At 38.1% G+C, this 18,785-nt stretch overlaps 1 protein-coding gene across 1 annotated transcript in view; it reads right to left on the bottom strand.

The window, feature by feature from the left end:
• Positions 1-10,304: 10,304 nt before the first annotated feature.
• The window catches only part of cdh2 (cadherin 2, type 1, N-cadherin (neuronal)), a 47,619-nt gene continuing 39,138 nt past the window's right edge, over positions 10,305-18,785 (bottom strand). Inside the window, exons 12-16 of the mRNA XM_016560056.1 lie at positions 15,727-15,960; positions 15,394-15,627; positions 14,088-14,227; positions 13,086-13,250; positions 10,305-11,264 (exon numbers count right to left, since the gene is read on the bottom strand). Coding sequence (XP_016415542.1) covers positions 11,058-11,264; positions 13,086-13,250; positions 14,088-14,227; positions 15,394-15,627; positions 15,727-15,960 — 980 coding nt within the window. The 3' untranslated portion in view covers positions 10,305-11,057. The remainder of the gene's footprint in view (positions 11,265-13,085; positions 13,251-14,087; positions 14,228-15,393; positions 15,628-15,726; positions 15,961-18,785) is intronic.

Below are 18,785 nucleotides of genomic sequence, written 5' to 3'. Positions count from 1 at the left end.
ATCTCTTTGGATTTGAGACTTTAGTCTTTGCAACTTTACAGATCTTCTTTATGCACCTAGAGCTTGTAACACTCCAAAGAGAAAGGAAAAATTGAAATCGCAATTTTCAACAAAAGCCGATCAGCCAATCAGAGAGTATGTGGGCGGGCTCTGTGCAGGCACACTGCTGTCTCACACACGCAACAAATTGGGTAAGTACGTAATCAAATGTATGAAAATTAAACAATTTGAACATTCAAAACTAATTCTTGGTGACTGATACAATATTTGTCATAGAACACTTTGTTTGTCCACAGAGTTCACAGTTTGAACATTCTTTAAGTTATTATTAAAATCTAAGGTAAGTTAATTGGCACTTTCATTATGGCTCACACAAGAATGATATTTGAACTCAAACCATTTTAAAACAGTAAAAAACACATATGTCCTGGATTTAATCATTGAGCTGTCAGCCATGAAGTCACAGAAATATAAACCATTTTAAAAATAGAATCCCATGTCGTGGCTGTTTAGGACACAGTGTAAGCATTTCTTACATGAATAGCCTTTATGTTCTATTCTTGTGAAAATACCCAAAGCCGTGTAACCTAGACAAACCATATGTTGTCACAACTTTATTCTGACTGGATTCATACTTCAACTGTCAAATGCGGTTTAAAATGTTTTGTTACACTGTATTAATAAAAACACACAATAATTCCTCTACGAATTACTGCACCAATTTGCCTGTAGGCCCCGCCTATTTGTTTAAAGGCCCACCCAAACGCCGCTAATTTTGTATTGGTTGGTGATGTGTGAACTTGTGCGAGTGACTGTTGGCATGGCACTGGAAGGCAAGCGAGTGATGCTAAAACTAGCGATGCAGAGAAGTGAAGGTATGCTCCATAATGCATGGTCCACCAACTGCCCTCTGGGATTTGCCGCAAGATGGAGTCCAACTTCATTGTCTTCTAACTCAAATCCCAGTTTTCCCACAATCAAGAGGAGAGAAAACCCCCAGGGGCAACGAGAGAACAGAGATGGATAGTATGAATGAAACAGAAAAGAGAAGGGTGCGGGAGATAGACAATGAAACATGAAGAAAGCAAATTCTATTAGCCAGCGCTAATTAAAAGAGTTATTAGATAGTCTGTATTGAAGCATTAAATATTCAATGTCCTGACGTGTAGCTGGCTTGCTTATTTTTTTTTTGCTCATTTCTGTCTTTCATCGTCTGTGATAAGCTGCAGGGTGGGACTGAATGTGTCCATGTCTAGAGAGTGTTTCAGTCCTGAAACTGTAGTTTTGCTGTAAGCGGCTTTTATAGAAGACAGGGCGAAATGAAAGCAACAAACACACTGCGTATAAACGCACAAAGGCACACAAATCCAGACAGAAGAAAACTGTTACAGTGATTGTAATGTAATGTTTTAAGACCATCCTCCCCCGTATCTCAGTGGAATAACGCTATAGATAAGACTAGAGGCTATACTCTAATAGAGAAGGAGAGAGACAGACACACACACACACATTACAGCCAGGCTTTACTGGGCGCCATTGTACCTTGAAATGAGGGATGAAAAAAAAGAAAAGAAAATGGTGGTGCATGAGACTTTCATAAAGCCATGAATTTTCATTTACTGTACAGGCATTTAGCAGTTCAAAAAAGATATTTAGATTCTCTTTTTGGTTCTGAATCAATGGGAATTGCTGTATTTCCGAATGAAAAAGCATACGCAACAAGAAAAAAAAAAAAAATTTTTATGTGGGATGGTGGGCTTTACATAACATAATGGAGCTGTGAGTCAACAGTAACAAACAGGAACATGGTATCTAGCTAAACCTTGACCTCTTGGTTTAGCGGTTTAGCTATTTAGTTGACAGTAGCCATTGACTTCCACATAGTATGAAAAAAAAAAAAAACTATGGAAGTCAATGGCTACCATCAACTGTCTGGTTACCAACATCAAAATATATTCTTTTGTATTTAACAGAATGAAACTCATTTAGGTTTGGAACAAGTGAAGAGTGAGTAAATGTGATTGCAGAATTTTTATTTTTGGGTGAACTATGCCTTTAAGTGATGTCACAGAAAAGAAAGTACATTTTGGGGCCACTTATCAATATTGTGCTGCTTAATATTTTTTTTTGTGTAAACTGTGATACTTTTTCAAGATTTTCCAAAGAACAGCAGCAATTTGAAATAGAAATTCTTATAACATTATAAATGATAAACATTCTAAACATTATACAGTGTCGTGTAGAACGGTATGCATGTCAAAATATTATGAAATATTTGATTCCTCCTAACATGACCTGATCAAACATTACAAATACAGTATAAACAGTTTTTGACATACACTGATAAACACAATAAAACCAAGAATGTGCATTAAGAAAGCAAACATTGTAAGCCTTAAAGAGTATACTCTGTTGTAATACAAAGAGGGACAACAGAGTAGAACAGAGAAAAATATGTGCCATAGGAAATGAAAAGAGACGATCTCTTAGCTAAAGAGGAGAAATTAGAGAAAAAGGCACTAGGCTTGGACACTAGTACACATTCGGTACCTCTGGCTGAATTATTCAAACAAGCATTTCGAAATGTGTAGAACCACAAACATGCTCTTCAAAACACGGTTTTCACCTCAGCTGGAATAATAACAATTTCAAAGACGTATTGTTGAATAAAGTCATTTTTTTTTTCTTTTCTTTTGCGCACAAAAAGTATTCTCGTAGCTTCGTATAATTGCGGATGAACCACTGATGTCACATGGATTATTTTACAGATCTCCTTGCTACGTTTCTGGACTTGGGAACATTTTAGTTGCATTGCTGTCTATGCAGGGTCAGACAGCTCTCAGATTCCATCAAAAATATCTTAATTTGTGTTCCGAAGATGAACGAAGGTCTTACGGGTTTGAAACGACATGAGGGTGAGTAATTCATGACAGAATTTTCATTTTTGGGTGAACTAACCCTTTAAGCAGGTTTCATGCTTTTGTACCATGGTATATCCCTTTATAAAAGTCCATTATTCTCCAGGAGTATTCACAGACACAAGACCTTTATTTCCGATTGCTAGTTTGATGTAGGTCTGCTTTCTTTCCTTTCACTTGCTTTGGGTCTGCTTAATGTAATGCTCCCATTGCTGGATTATATCATTATGAGCAGTAAGCCACATTTCCCAACCCAGCAGTTTGCTGTAACATGCTCACACCATAAAATTATTCAGCTGTTCACACACACATTTATATGCGTGATGTGGTTACGGAGAGTAAAATTTTACTGCTCACTGCTCAGAAGTTGCTCTTTAATAGCTCAGTAGTCTTAATGCAGTTTTCAGTTTTTTAGATGCTTCTCTGAAAACTCCTTATGAGGATTAAAAATAAAAAACAAATGAGACGATTTTTTTTACATACAATACGAGTATGAAGACGTTAATGTGAAGGCTATAGCCAAATAAAAGCTCTTCCAAAATTTTGAGGAGAAACATTTGAGTTCAAATACTGAAAACTAATTTTTGATTGCAGAATTCAATCTTGCAAAATCAGAGCACTGTTTGAGATCACATCACAGATTGTGGGGTCATAATAATTCACAAGTACTCCACACGACTTCAATCCATCAATTAATGTCTTGTGAAGAGAAAAGCTGAAAGTGAAGCATGTTTGTAAGAAAATTAATCAAGGCATTTTAACTTTAAACCATTGTTTCTTTAAACAGAGTTCATAATCCATAATAAAAAAAAAAATAAAAAAAAATAAAATAAATAAAAATACATCCCCTGTTGTCCTCTCACAAAGGAGGGGGCTTTGTAGAAAACGAAGCGTTTGAGAGAGGCGGGGCATAGAGGACCTACAATAATGTACAGTATTTGAAAAATAATGTGTTTTTTGAACATTGAAGCATGTCAACATATTCTGTTACACCAAATACACAAAATAATGATCTTTAAAAAAGCATCATATGACCCCTTTAAGAGCATCTGTGCATATTTCTCTCCTAATTCAGACAGGACGACTTTTCACTGGAGAAAGCAATAGGGCCTATTATGGATAGACAACTCATATTTTAGCCATTTTTAGCAATGGTCGTTTGACATTAAAAACATGTTACAAACACAGCTTGTCTCTGCACAAGATTGATGGACTGGATTTGTGTGGATTACTTGTAGATTATTGTGATGTTTCTATATCCGCTGTTTGAACTATCATTCTGACGGCACCCATTCACTGCAGAGGATCATTGGTGAGCAAGCGATGTAAAGCTAAATTTCTCCAAATTTTCTCCAAATCTGTTCCTAAGAAGAAACAAAGTCATCTACATCTTGGATGGCCAGAGAGTGAGTACATTTTCAGCAAATTTTCATTGTTGTATGAACTATTCCTTTAGGAGAAAAAAAAATCCTGCATTTTCCTGCAGTGTCCACAAGCATGTGGTTTAAGATGTTCTGATGAAAGACTGGTTTCAAGAAGCACCTAAACCACCTAAAAACAGGCAGTATGATATTTCATCAGAGGACATTTGTCTAAAGCAGCCTGTTTTTGTGACACAGCATGGCAAAGTGCTCTGATTTACTTGGTATTTCAGCAGACTACATCCAAAATGGGACTGAATGCATGTGAATGACTCTCTCTTCTACAGAGCTGTGGACAGACCCTGTCAGTACAATGATATAGCTGGCCCGATCTCCCTCTCATGTCCACTCACATCAGTACAGGCAGGGAGAGAGAAGCTCTTGTTGACTCTTCAGGCCATTTCTGTGGACAACATGCCAAAGTAACGTCCTGCATCATTCCCTTCGTCATATGATCTTGAATGTCCAAGCATGTGGAGGTAATCAAATTTCAAAAGCAAAATGAAGGGTACATTATGATTTCTAGTACATTATGAATCTACACATCAATCCTGGACTGGATGTTTGATTAAGTCTGATTCATTAATGTAGCAGCACACATAGGGAGCACTAAATCCCACTCACCAAACATGCTACCCTCCTATACTATAATTACAGGAATAATTCGACCAATAATGACATTTCTGTCATTTATTTACAGGATATTGCAAGGCATTTCAAACTCATATGGCTTTCTTTCTTCATTCCTTGGATGAACACAAGGAGAATTTTTGAAGAATGCACTGGATGCTCATATACACTGTAAAAAATGATTTTTCAAAGTCGTAAATAAAACAGATTATTGGAATGTTTTACATGAAAATAATATTTAAGTTTTTCTACTTCAAAATTTAACATTTAATTTGATGTGATACTTGCCATCTCTTTGTAATTACTTATTGTATTATTATTATTATTATTATTATTTTGTATATTGTATTATTTTTCTAAACGAAAATAGTTTCTACACCAATTTTAGTTTAGTTTGGTGTAGTTTCTACACCAATTTTAAACCTTACACAATTTTGTTTTAATGAACGTGAATGGAGACTGAGGTTGTCAAGAAAAAAAAAAGCATAAAACTATCATAAAAGTAATCCATATGACTAATACACTATATTTTAAGTCTTTTGAAGCCATATGAAGAAAAAAAAATTGAAGAGAAGACCCACCTTCAAGAGAAAACATAACTATTTTACAAAGTGGTAATTTTGTATGAATTCTTATGATGTGATTTGCATAGAAATTCATTATTTTTGAGAAAAAGCATGAATGTCCATGTTAATGTTAAGCATGAATGTCCACCCCTAAACATAACCATCACTGGGGTGTAAGCAGATCATATGAAAACTGAGATTGTACAAATTCATGTAAATTAACCACAAGTTCGCCAAAACATAAAATACCTATGAACTGAGGGTGTGTTGGGATTTGCATTGGGTGAGTGTCTTGGGATTGTGACAAAAAACTCAGTGTGCCTTGAGAGTGTGTTGAATTTGTCATTGAAAATCTTTCCCCCTTGACTGGTTCTAACAGGTTTGACATCAAAATTCACGTTTTGTGCTATACAAAATAACGACATTTAGAGGTTTGGAACCACATAAGGGTGAGTAAATGATAACAGAACTTTGATTAGCCTTTTTAGAATGTTAATTTTGCCTTTCACAATGAATCATAAACAAACGTTTTAGCAGTATCGATATATCGATACTTTGTATCGATACGCCCATCCCTATTTTGTGGGCAGTGCTAGGAATGGGCTTCCGGGGCATAGAACCAAATTTGTATTGTACTTTTTTTTTGTCAGTCTCTATAATTCAGAGGTAACGAAAAAATAAAATTAAATAAAATTAGTAAATCATGAAACAAAGAATACTCTGCTATCTTAAGAACAAAGATAAAAACTCTCACCGCATTTAAATACGTTTTTTTGTATAACGTAGGCTATTCTAAGACATTCATTCATTCATTCATTCATTAATTCATCCATTCATTATGTATGTAGGTAACCTTTGTAAGTATTTATTTAAAAAAGATCTCCAGTGAGTCTTTACAGATCTAAAATTTCACAACATACAGGTATATTTATATATTTAACATACAATAATATAATATTTCAATATTTAATCAAAGGATGACTCCATATACATCTGCAAAGGTGTGGGCTAAGCCTGTCCGCTAAAGACATTTTCACATATTATTATTATTATTATTATTTTTTTTTTTACATGTACTGTATCTCTATTCTGTAAAAAACAGTTCATGAAAACTGCAGAAGAAGCTGCATAACTGTAAAGTTTTTCTCAGCATAATTTGGTATCTGAATATATATGTCAAATAAGGTCCTTAGAGCAGTACTTAAAATTAGATTTTTTGTATGATCCCTCTTATTTAAAACATAAAACAAAAAGATAAAAATACTCATACAATGGGTATGCAAACATATGAACAAAAATGTATATCTCATCCCAAATTTCAAAACTCTTTCCTAGTATAAATCCCTGCTGCACTCACTGCCTTTCCTTCTCTTTATTACACAGGCAAACTCATACCCAAACGCAAACACACTCACTACATGTGGAGGAGTGAGTTTGACCCTGACAGCAATGGCAAAGCAGGAATGTAAAAGGCAGAGTTAAGACCTCGGGAAAAGAAACAGAGAGAAAGAGAGTGAGATGGGGGATGAGTTGTTCTCCCTGTATCAGTTGATCAATGTCATCTCCATCCTCCAGCCTGCACTAAGTCCTATTTTTAGAGACTCAAACTCACCCTTCACACACTCTTTCCCTTACATACACATGCAGTCCTCCCTTTCTCTTTACTGGTGCTTTTGTACAATTTACAGTTGTGCTCATAAATTTACATACCCCTTGCACAATCCCCTAGTAAGATGATTAACCTACTTGGTTAAAAATAGGAAAGAACATAAAACAGTGTTCCTGCACTGCTTTTCAGCACCAAGGCAAAATAAATCATAGCCTATTTACCTTGTGTTGAGAATGGAAGTTCGCAGTCTGAATTCTATGTGGTGCAGAAGACCATGTACCGCCAAATAATCTCAAGAAACGACTTTCTGTTGTGTCGTCCTCGCAGGCTGCACGCATAAACAAATTTAACGAGACGACGACTAGTAACGTTATAGTTCAATTCACGGGCAAATGACTCTTATGAGGCGCTCTTATTAGTGAATCAAAAACCTGCATCGTGAACAGCCCTATGATTGAAAATCATGACTTTTATAAGCCAGCATAGCCTTATTTCCAAATGAGCCGGTTTATTTATTTAATAGTTTAAAAAGACGAGTTACCAGTCTAAATCAGTGTAATGAATTATCCTCTGAACTGAATCGATCATAGCGATTCACCTACTGAATCGACATTTCACACACACACACACACGCATCCCTTTGGCGTAACAAAGGATCAAGTGTTCCACTGGACTGCCCAGACCATTACTGACAAAACCGAGCACAAAAAAATTAAACAAAGGACCGAGAAAGAGGGGAATGGAACATGGAGTATAAAAAGGAAATAGGAAAAGAACTCTAAATATAAAATGCAGGAAGGAATTTTGTATGTGTGTATATATACTGTACATAGAGAGTGTGGAATGAAGGAGATAGCAGCACAGAGAAAATCTTATTCCTCATCCTTCATGTGACCTTAAGCGACAAGACTTCCACTTTTTAGCTCTCTCATTCTCTCAGTCACACACAATGGGACGTGGGGAGGCCAGGCTTTGATGTTGGCACAATAATCTCAGCCCCTGGAGAATGTTAGATAGAGAAGGCGGAGCAAAGGATAGCCCTGAAGGGAATATAGAAATACACAAGTTGGTGTGTGTGGACTGTAGACTGACTCAAATGATGGAGGCAGGCACGCACAGACCCAGATAATGACCCAGCTGCCAGTAATCACTTTTAAGGTCAAGGTATGCAATGACATTTCCTTTTCCATTTAATGGAGCCCATTTAGCATGCATATATACAATTATCTCATACCAAAACCTAGTGAGCTGCCTACATAGGCAGCATTTTAGGGCATCACAGACACAAAGGCTGTCTGAAATGTCGGCTAGTTAGTTAAGATACCTAATTTTATCCAAAGGCAGCAGCACGTGATCCCATAATGCACTGCGTCGAGCTCAGCAAAACATAATTTCAAAATGTTATTTATAGATTAGTATTTTATTGAATACTGAAAAATCCTGATAAAAAATTGTAATGAAAAATGTATTATTTTACATATAAACAAATGCATTTATTTTTGTTTGCTATGTATTTATCAGTTATCAGTTTGGTACGCTGTTTATTTTATCGTGTTCATAGGTTATAATTTAAAGCAGTTGTAGTAAAAATATATTTCATTTATATTAGTTATATTTCAGCCAAACAAACTGTAATAGATGTTAAATTGCACTAATTTAACATCACTGTTTCCATCAATGATTTTGGCCTTCCAAAACCATTTCATCTGAAACCTAAAATGTATTTATTATTATTATTATTTTGCAGTTTTGGATGAAACTGAATTATTTTTATTTTTTTAACTGTATTTTTTAGGTGCCTAAATTTCAGTGCATCACTAATGTTTATGCTTATTAAGATTATAAGCTAAAGTTTATTAAGAAAGCTTTTAGCTCAGCAACATACTAACATCAACTCTATTTAAATCAATTGGGAGTCGAGTCTCCCATGTGGAGCGCTATTTGTGATTTGCTTGTCTAAATCGGTCACTAATGAGGTCCCATGATGCTTAGGTTCCTGTCTTAGATGCCAACTGACTATCTAGGAACTTGCTAGGTTTCGGAACAGAGCTAAAACACCAATGTAGCAAAGAAAACCAACAAATCATCATTTCCAAAATTAGACTTTTATTGGTCATTTGGGCTGCAATGGGTCATAATATCAACAAGTAATTGCAAACAGAGCCCACAGAACTCTGGACAGCCATCGCTCATTAAAAAGCTGTTAATCATCTTATGGCTGAGCCTCATGAGTGGACTGACCTCGTACTTCCATCCTGCTCTTTTAATTGGCCCTCTCTGACGGCATCCAGTGATACACACACGCGCAAACACACACACACCAATACGGTTCTCTAACAGGCAGAGACGGTTATGATGAGGGCTTCGGTCCACCTTTTCAGTTTAGTTCAAACATGAAGATCCTGAAGGATCGTGCATTTAGGAGTATGGCCTCGAACGTCAGTCGACCTCTTTGATCCATGAGAGTGGCCCGGGGGAGAAGACAATGGAAATGCAGAACGTAGCAGAGAAGAACAAAGGAAGCGGAAGGTCAACATGGAATCCTTGACGAAGGACGTCAAGCGATGAAATCAGAGAACGGGCAAATGGAAGGTCATTAACTGGGCCGAAAGGGCGAAACCAAAAAGGAATGTTACGTTACGAAAGGGGAGGAATGAAAGCAGTGGGTATTTGGACCAAACTTCTGTGTCACTTATTTGCTTTAGTCTCCTTCGAGGTGGGCATTTCTTTATTTGTGTGTAAATAAATTTCAGAAAGACTGTTTTGTACGGAAAAGATAAAAACATGCAAAAATCCTTTTGTCTGTAGTCCAAATTATACATATACAAGTTCTTCACGCCCTGTTCTTTTTCGTAGACTACATCAAAAGAGGAGAAACAAAACAAAAAACTATGTACACATCATTTAATTTACAGTGGAGTAAAAAATGAAAGAATACCAGGCATGAAAGAATACCAGGATGACTAAGGCAGATGACATTTGAAAAAACAGAACGTTTTCATTTGCAAAATCCTAAATCACTTCAAAAAAATGCAGAGAGAGAGAGAGAGAGAGAGAGAAATAAATGAACAAAACAAAAAGTTCTGCTACCAAATAATAATGCTCGTCTCCCATTTTGCAACTGGCTGCATAAGTTAACGTTTTGGTGGAAAAACTGTGAATATATATATATATAAAAAGAGGAAAACGCAACAAAAACGAGAAACTGAAATCAATTTTCTAGCATACTGTACAAAGCTGTTCTCTCTGTCTAGACGCTCTCACTCTTCCAAAGTCTTCGTTTTGATACGTGAACGAACAGCATGATGGTGAGAAACGCAAACAGAAGCGTGTAGAGGCATAAACGTTATAAACAGGCTCACGACAAAAACACTCCAAAACTCTGAGCCACCAAAGTCATTGAACAGAAAAACATCATCAGATCAAATCAACAAAGACTGAAAATGTAAAAATGAAACCAAAAAAATGTACAAAAAGGCACGTAATATCCCAGTGCTTCTGTACTGTGAGATTCAAGTGTAACTTAGCATTCATTTAACGTTCTTTAAGCGTTCCTTCATACGTTTCGTACCGATGATCCTTCAAACTTAGGCCGAAAAAATCCTGGACTGAACCAAAACTAGGCAGATTTCCTTCATTAGACCCCCTCTGTCTACAACAGAGGGCCTCGGAGAGACCTGGTTTTGTTGCCATGGTGATCTTCCTTCCACCTTCTTGTCTCTTCGTTTCTCAGTCTTCATTGTCTGTCTCTCTAGGGTATATTGGTTTCTTCATTGTTTTGATTCTGCACACTGTCCACGTCCCACAATAAAAAAAAAGTACCACACTGTTTTTTGATGTTTTTTCTTTTAATTTTCCTCCTCCTCCTCCGGTTCTTCCTTCTCTTTCTGTGGTCCTGCGGTGATGGCGTAAGCTAGTCGTCGTTGCCTCCGTACATGTCGGCAAGTTTGCGGAAGCGAGGGCCCCAGTCGTTGAGGTAGTCATAGTCCTGGTCGCCTCCGCTGCTGGAGGAGTGAAGGGAGCTGAGCGATCCGGCCGTGGAGCCGCTGCCCTCATAGTCGAAGACCAGCAGAGAGTCGTACGGAGGGGCCGTGGGATCTGTATCAGCCGCCTTGAGACCCTGGGGAACATGACGAGAACGGATGTGGTTTTAGTGTTTAGTGGTTTTGGTGTCTAGTACAACCATTTAAATTACTCATTTGGTATTGCTGTTTAAGCGCAGAGGGGGATGGGATGGAGAAAAAGAAGTAGGAACAAAAGAGGAGGAAGGGAGATGGGAGGAGAGGGAAGTCGGAGAAGGATTGGGGTCGCCGTGCAAACAGATGCTGGGCTCTGGAACAGGCTAAAGCATTTATTTATAAGCGGCTACGTTCTGGAAACGGCACAGCTAAGCACAGTCTGAGCTCGCGCAATTAAACAATGAAACACTGAACGCTCTGTCAGGGCACTGGATGAGAAACAGCTAAAGTGAGAAGAGGAAGGAAGGAAGGAGGAAGGAGTGACAATACAACTGAAACCCATTAAGTAAAAAGAGTGTGTGCGTCCTATTTCACATACTTCTGCACTATTCTGTACCATTTTGTAGTATATGTGTGCAAGTGAATCCGAAAATTTTAATGAACACAAAGACCACTGTGTACTGACCATTATTTCCTATTATGTAAGGAAATGTGTCTTGCCTCTCTGGAAATCTGCAGTCTATTCAAAATTTAACATGTGGCTCCAGCTAATTTTTTAACCTCTTTAGAAGTTCCTCTGAAGTTTAATCTTTGAACCTTCTCATACTCAGATGAATTTATTAGAATACAGTAATTTTCAGATGCTATAAATGCTAATATATTAACCATCTCTTGATTGCTGGTTGTTTTGAAATTCCATGTATTGAACTATGTATCAATACATTCACTTGATTTTATTTTTTAATTTCTTCTTTTGTAAAGTCACTTCTTATTTGCATGCTTTGTCTGTAATAATATTATTAAAAACTATACAAAATGTAAAAAAAAATACAAGCAAAGTGCACCAATGCACTCAACGGTCATAACGGTCACTATTCTTATTCAGCATAAAAGGGGGAACTAAATGTGCTAAAGCTAGTATTTGAAATGCCATTTCCTTCGAATGGAAAACGAGTAGTACTAAGTGCAGCATTTCGCACACGCAAATTTAGATACAATACGTGAGGCACAAACATTCTATAGACAAAAACGCATGTACAACATTTATGGGCATCATGGACAAATTCAAATGTTTGATTTACATGTGCTCAACCATCCGAATGCACATTCAATTTGAATGTTTAAGATGCCTTTGGTGCTTAAAAATGCTGTCTAGGTAGGCAGCTCACTTGGTTTTGAAAGCCTGCCATATTGTACAAATAAAGTTCTATTCTTGGCATAACACAGTCCAGGCAGAGTGCTAACAGACTAAACACTGTATAGATGTTCAGTTGACATAATTCTGAATCCTGAAATCGCTTGTCCAAACAAATCTTTCTACAGACATAAAACGGCTATAAACAAAACTCACAAGTGACAATTTTTGTTGGAATGCTAAAAAACAGCTAAAAATCCTAACTGCCGTGTTTCTTTAAAACACAGTTTGGTCAAACATTTTGGCAAATGCTGCCGTCTACAAAGCCTTTCTGTCTTTTAAGTGAGGCTGATTACATTTAGCAGTAATGTTTAATTCATTACCTGATTTAAGCAGTTTCTTGCTAATCTCACACTGCTTTGAGTGCAGTCGCACTGCTTAGAGCCTGTGAGGTCTGCATGTGTGTGGGAGGGCGCATGAGATATTGAATCCCTGAGCCTGGCTAATAATCAACAAAACTAAAAGGACCTTGGTCCAATTAACCAATCAATCACCATTAAGTCTTATCACTGGTGCCATCGAGCCATTTTATATGACGCGACATCAGAAGAGCGCACACACGGAGTACCTCGTGGATGAACTCTCCTATGTCTCCGGGGTGGGGTGCGGCCGAGCGGATGGGATAGTTGGGCTCGGAGTGCATCGGTCGCTCGTCCAGCCGGCGGATCCCGACGGGCTTGATCAAGTCTGGCTCCAGAGTATCGGGCTGCTGCAGCTGGCTCAGATCATAGTCCTGAAGAAACAGTATGTCTATATAAAACAGTCAAACTCTATGGTATGTCCTCCTTTACTTAGCTAGCCGATAGCCAAAACTATTCTTTGATTTATGATTTGGCGATACAGACATACACACTGCACAGCTGGGCTGCTGTTTTCAAGAACTAGTTGAAAAAGACGACAGAAAATAGTTTAAGGTTAAAACAAGAGAAATGGATATGCAAGGAGGTCGGAATATACCTGCCTTTTCCAAGACTTGGTTAAAAATATGGCACACGTCTGCAAGTGCCAGTTTATGGAGTATCACTTTGAAAATGCTAAAACACTATGCGAGATGTTGAAGCAAGTGGAAAAACAGCACACCCAGGCTTAAGTACATTACTAATGGATTTTTTTTTAGATTTAAATGTTTTAATTAAAAATCGAAAAATGCCAAATGGTTCCTTTGGGAGTTCGTTTTAGGGGATAGAAAATATCATTAACTCATGAAAACCATAGAAAATGTTTTTGTGTGTGAGTGTCAGTTGCGCAAAAAATAAAGTTTGGCTCAAATGCAAATCTGTGAGTCTCACACATTGTTTCATCAATTTAAAATTAGTCGCTTACATGCTATGACTTATAATCAGCATTACTTGCACAGTGAATGCTGAAAATTAGTCAGTTGTTAAATGTTCACGATTTTAATTTAAACTGCACCACGCAGCTTAAATTACAATCGTGAACATTTAACGACTGGTTAAAATGAAACTTTACAATGTTTTTATTAAACAAGCTAGATTGTAAAGAGTAATTGTGAGCTGAAAATAACTGTGTATGTCCAGCAGCAGCAGCAGTAGAGAGGGAGCGCATGTACCTGGTCTTCCTCTCCGCCGCCCTCCTCGTCGTATTTGAGTATGTTGTCTCGCACGTCGTCCTCTGGATCGATCAGCAGCTGCTTGGCCTGTCTCTCTTTATCCCGTCTCTTCATCCACATCACAAACATCAACACCAGCACTGCAGAGAGACAGAAAGTGAGATACAGATCAATATAAAAAGAGCAAAATGACTTGAGATCAGACAGTTAAAGGTGCAGTGTGTATTTTTTAGCACCACAAACTGAAATTGACGTTTCGCTAAGCTTCGCCCCCCTCAGTTACTGTTGCTCACTCAGACAAAGACAAGTTATATTTTTGTGAAATTTTTGTCTCTAAAATGAGCTCAATAGGTATGCTCAATGAATATTCTGCATTTATTCTGTAATATTATTCACGTCAAAGTATTTCATCTGCTGTTTTTTTTTAGTTTAATAGGTAAATTATGCAAGTAAAGTGATTTAAAACAGCAGAGACTGTGAATCAGAATTGTGCAAGAATTGAGCACAAGCTATGTTTCCATCCAAATTGCAAATTTAATTTAACACATCCCATGTGATCGAGAAAACAAAATTGTCACTTTCACAGAAGTTTGAGCAAAACAGAAATGGAAGTTGTGGCTATTGGGAAAACTACTGTGGCTCTTTTATCAAATGCAATAAATTACTTTAGAGCGCAGAGACAAAACATTCAGAAAAATGTTGTCGCTAGTGAATGCCTTATTTTTGAGGGCCGACGGTGTGCGTCAACCTGTTTTGGAAGGTGAAAGTAACCAATCGTTTTGATGACAGGCTTTGGCTCCAGTGTTTTTTGAAGACCCCAATTTATGCAATGACATTGGTCTGAAGTGAACTATTCAATCACATGACTCGATGCACATGAGGCACAATGTGTTTCCATCATAGTTTATGTGTTTATGTCTTCTTGCTGAATAAATCATTAATCCACCTCAAAAGAGCTTTTACGTTTTTTTTTTTAGATATTGGATTTACTTCTTGGTGTTTCCATCCAGCATTTTTTTTAAATATAAAATATCAAATAAAATATTAAATAAAAATCTGTGGATGGAAACCCAGTCAACCCAAAAAGAGAAAAGCATCATTTGATTTTGATTCAACTGATAACATTGGTGTAAGTGAACAGAACTGTTCCTATTCCTTCTACAACAGCCTCGCTATGAAATCTTTTGTGACTATATCCCCTCTGCGAACAAAAGCAGATCACATGTGCTTGGCAATTGATGTGACCAACTGATAAGAACTCCACTGCCTGGAAGAAACAACAATCTCTGTCTAGTGTGTGTCTTACCCAGCAGAATGATGATGCAGATAAGTATGGCGATGATAGCTCCGGTGCCCAGCCCGGCTGCCATGATGCGTTCCATGTCCACGCAGTCGCCGTGGTGATCGCACTGGCACACTTTGATGCGCAGGTAGGTAGTGTTGGACATGGGCAGGTTCCCCGAGTCTGTGATGCTGATGGGCAGCTCGTATATCCCACTTTCCAGGTAACTAATCTTCAGACTTAACTGAGCGTGATCGCCTACAAACCAACCACAAGTATAACAACACAAATGGGTCAGATAAAGTCTGGCAGAAAAATCAAAATAGAATTGAGTAATTGTTAATCCCAGTGGCGTACCACTGATTCGAGTCAGTGTCCAGTTCCTGCGGATGTCAGAGGGTCGGTTGGGCAGTTCGAAAGCATAGGGCCCAGCGTTGGGGTTGAGGTCTCCGTCTACAGCTGTGATATTGATGGCGTTGGGTTCGGGACGTTCGCACACTTCTGCTTCTTGAGGGAAGACTCGAGGTGCGTTATCGTTTATGTCCAGCAGGTTGATCTGCAGAGTACCCGTCCCACTCGCAGGGGGGACACCTGTTGAGGGACAGAAGGAAAAAGACAGAGGCGAAGTCAATACAAACATAAGCTGTGTCCCAATTCAGAGGCTGCATCCTTTTGAGGCTGCATTTGAAGACTGAATGCGTCACCAATTACAAACCAATTTGAAGGCTCCATCAAATGCGTCCTTTGTTTCCCGGGCCATGAAGGATACAACAGATGGATCCTTCACGGCCCAGACAATCGCAAGATTCAATGTACACCGTTGACGACATGATTTTTTGAGAGAAAATGCTGGATTACACATTTAAATGTAAGTATTGCATTTCAACTTACTTGAATATCTAACAAAACACTTTAGAGTGGTTTAAATGTTGACATGTCTTAGTAAGATGCGATGCAATCCTCCGTATGCTAGGTCTCATTTAACAACATTCGGTTTGACCTTTGTGGTCTTTGAAGTCTGCATCCTTCGAAGTATGCAGTCCTTCAACTGGGACGTAGCTATAGTCTCAAGTAGTCAGATTTTGACTATGAATAGTTGACTAATCAAATTTTTAAAAATTGAATTTTAAAACTTCAAAACACCATTTTCAACATGTAGTTTAAAAAATGCAACCTACATCACGGGACGATTAATAACAAAACTTGTGCACCTGCAGTCCTGGAAACTGATTCCATACCAGCTCTTGGTGTTTTTGTGTGCAATATGGATCATGACCGTGAGGGTTTCGTGGGTGTGACATCTGAGCTTGAGACTAATAGTTGGAAACTGACGATACAGACGAACTACAGCAGTTAACGACTTTAGGTTGCTCTCTTCTGGGTTGCTGGGCATGATAACTCATTTACAACCTATAATGCACAGTCTATAAGATCCAATCAACCTGCCCACGTCCATGAAATATCTGCGAATAAGAGCCCTTTTACCCAGCACAGACTGGACCATCAATACCTAGAAAAGAGCTTAGTTTCTGTTTCAACAAGAGTAACAAGACCTTTCAACTTCACTGATCTTTAAACAAAGAACAAGAGACGGGCAGAGCTATGCGGCAGGCTGACGGAGCAGCGGCTTTCTGTTCTACTCCTGGCATTCACAACACATTTTCTTTTAATCCGTTCCAGCCCTGAAAACCTCTAACTCAAGTACGACTAAGTATCCTTAATTTATTGAATCAGGAGTGCGAATCAGCATTGAACTAGATGTGAAAAGGTTTCTTTGTGGGAAAGGGAGCCGATCAGCACTGCTACTTGCACACAAAGATTCAACTGAACTGAGAAAGGAATTCACTAAGAATGTTAAGTTAGCATTGTGTATTTGCATGGTCTGTCTGCATTATTTTAGCACTTGATTCACAAATTTAATATATAAATTAAGGTAACAGCACAAACACACCCAAAAAATCAGAAAATGTCAGATTATTGCTGTAAATAACAAAGATGGCATTTATATACTACTTTGCTATTTTTGTTTTGTATTGTTTAGCTGTATTTACAGATGTTTGTTTCAATCATGGGTTCTGTATTACTCTCTGGGATACTAAAAAAACAGTGCTTTCATTCTTTACAAACTAGAGGTAGAATGAAATTTGCATATACAGTGGGTATAGAAAAGAATCACCCTCCTTTAAAATAATCACATTTTGTTGCTTTGCAGCCTGAAATGAAGACGGACACAGTTTTTGTTTTATCCAGCTGTATTCAGTGCAACTTATAACATCCAAGTGAAAGATATAATACCAGCATGTCAGAAAAAAAATAAAAAATAAAAACCAGAATCACTGAGTTGGAAAAAGGATCACCCCCTTGTTTCAGTATTTTGTTGAACCACCTTTTGCTTTAATTACAGCCTTTAGTCTGTTGGGATATGTCTCTACTACACATTTAGACTTTACAATATTTGCCCACTCTTCTTTGCAGAACTGCTCAAGTTCAGTTCAATTTGATGGTGAGCGTTTGTGGACTGCAGTCTTCCAGTTATTGCACAGATATTCAGTGGGGTTTAAGTCTGGGCTCTGACTAGGCCATGCAAGGACATTCACTTTTTTCTCCTTCAACCACTGTGTGCTCAGTTTTGCTGTGTGCTTTGGGTCATTGTCATGCTGGAAGGTAAACCTTCTTCCCATTGACAACTTTCTGGCAGAGGGCAGCAGATTTTCCTCAAGAATTTAACGGTATTTTGCCCCATCTATTTTTCCTTCTATCCTGACAAGTGCTCCAGTCCCTGCTGCAGAGAAACACCCCATAACAGGATATTACCACCTCTATTCTTTACTGTAGGATTGCTGTTATTTGGATGGAGAGCTGTATTGGATTTCCTCCAGACATGTCATTTGGTGTTGAGGCCAAATAATTTAATTTTAGTCTCACCTGCCTCAGAATCTTCAAGGTGCATTTTGGCAAAGCTCAGTCGTGACTGCATGTGGCCTTTCTTGAGGACTGGCTTTTTTCTTGCAACCCTCCCATACAAGACACATTTGTGGAGAATTTGTGATATTGTTGTCACATGTGAACAATGACCACTCTTAGTCATAAATTCCTGCAACTGCTTCAGAGTTGTTGTAGGCCTCTGGTCGCCTCTCTGACCAGTTTCCTCCCGGCTCTTTCATCTAGTTTAGAGCGACGTCCTGATCCAGCGAGGGTCTGTGTTGTACCAAATACCTTCCAATAGACTTCACTGTGTTTCTAGGCATTGATAAAGCCTTTGAAATGTTTTTGTATCAATCTCCTGACTTGTGCCTGTCCACAACTTTATTCGTTATGGGGTTGACCACAGCTGATCACAGCTGAAAGTCAAATGGCTTTGTGTGCCATTGAGAAGGTGATTAGCTACAACTGATTGAGTTTACAAGTCATTTTTA

Source organism: Sinocyclocheilus rhinocerous, unplaced genomic scaffold (genome assembly GCF_001515625.1).
Source record: "Sinocyclocheilus rhinocerous isolate Xijiao unplaced genomic scaffold, SAMN03320098_v1.1 scaffold40, whole genome shotgun sequence".
Taxonomy (NCBI): domain Eukaryota; kingdom Metazoa; phylum Chordata; class Actinopteri; order Cypriniformes; family Cyprinidae; genus Sinocyclocheilus; species Sinocyclocheilus rhinocerous.
The sequence above is the reverse complement of the archived record's forward strand: the minus strand, read 5'-3'. Positions and strand labels throughout refer to the sequence as shown.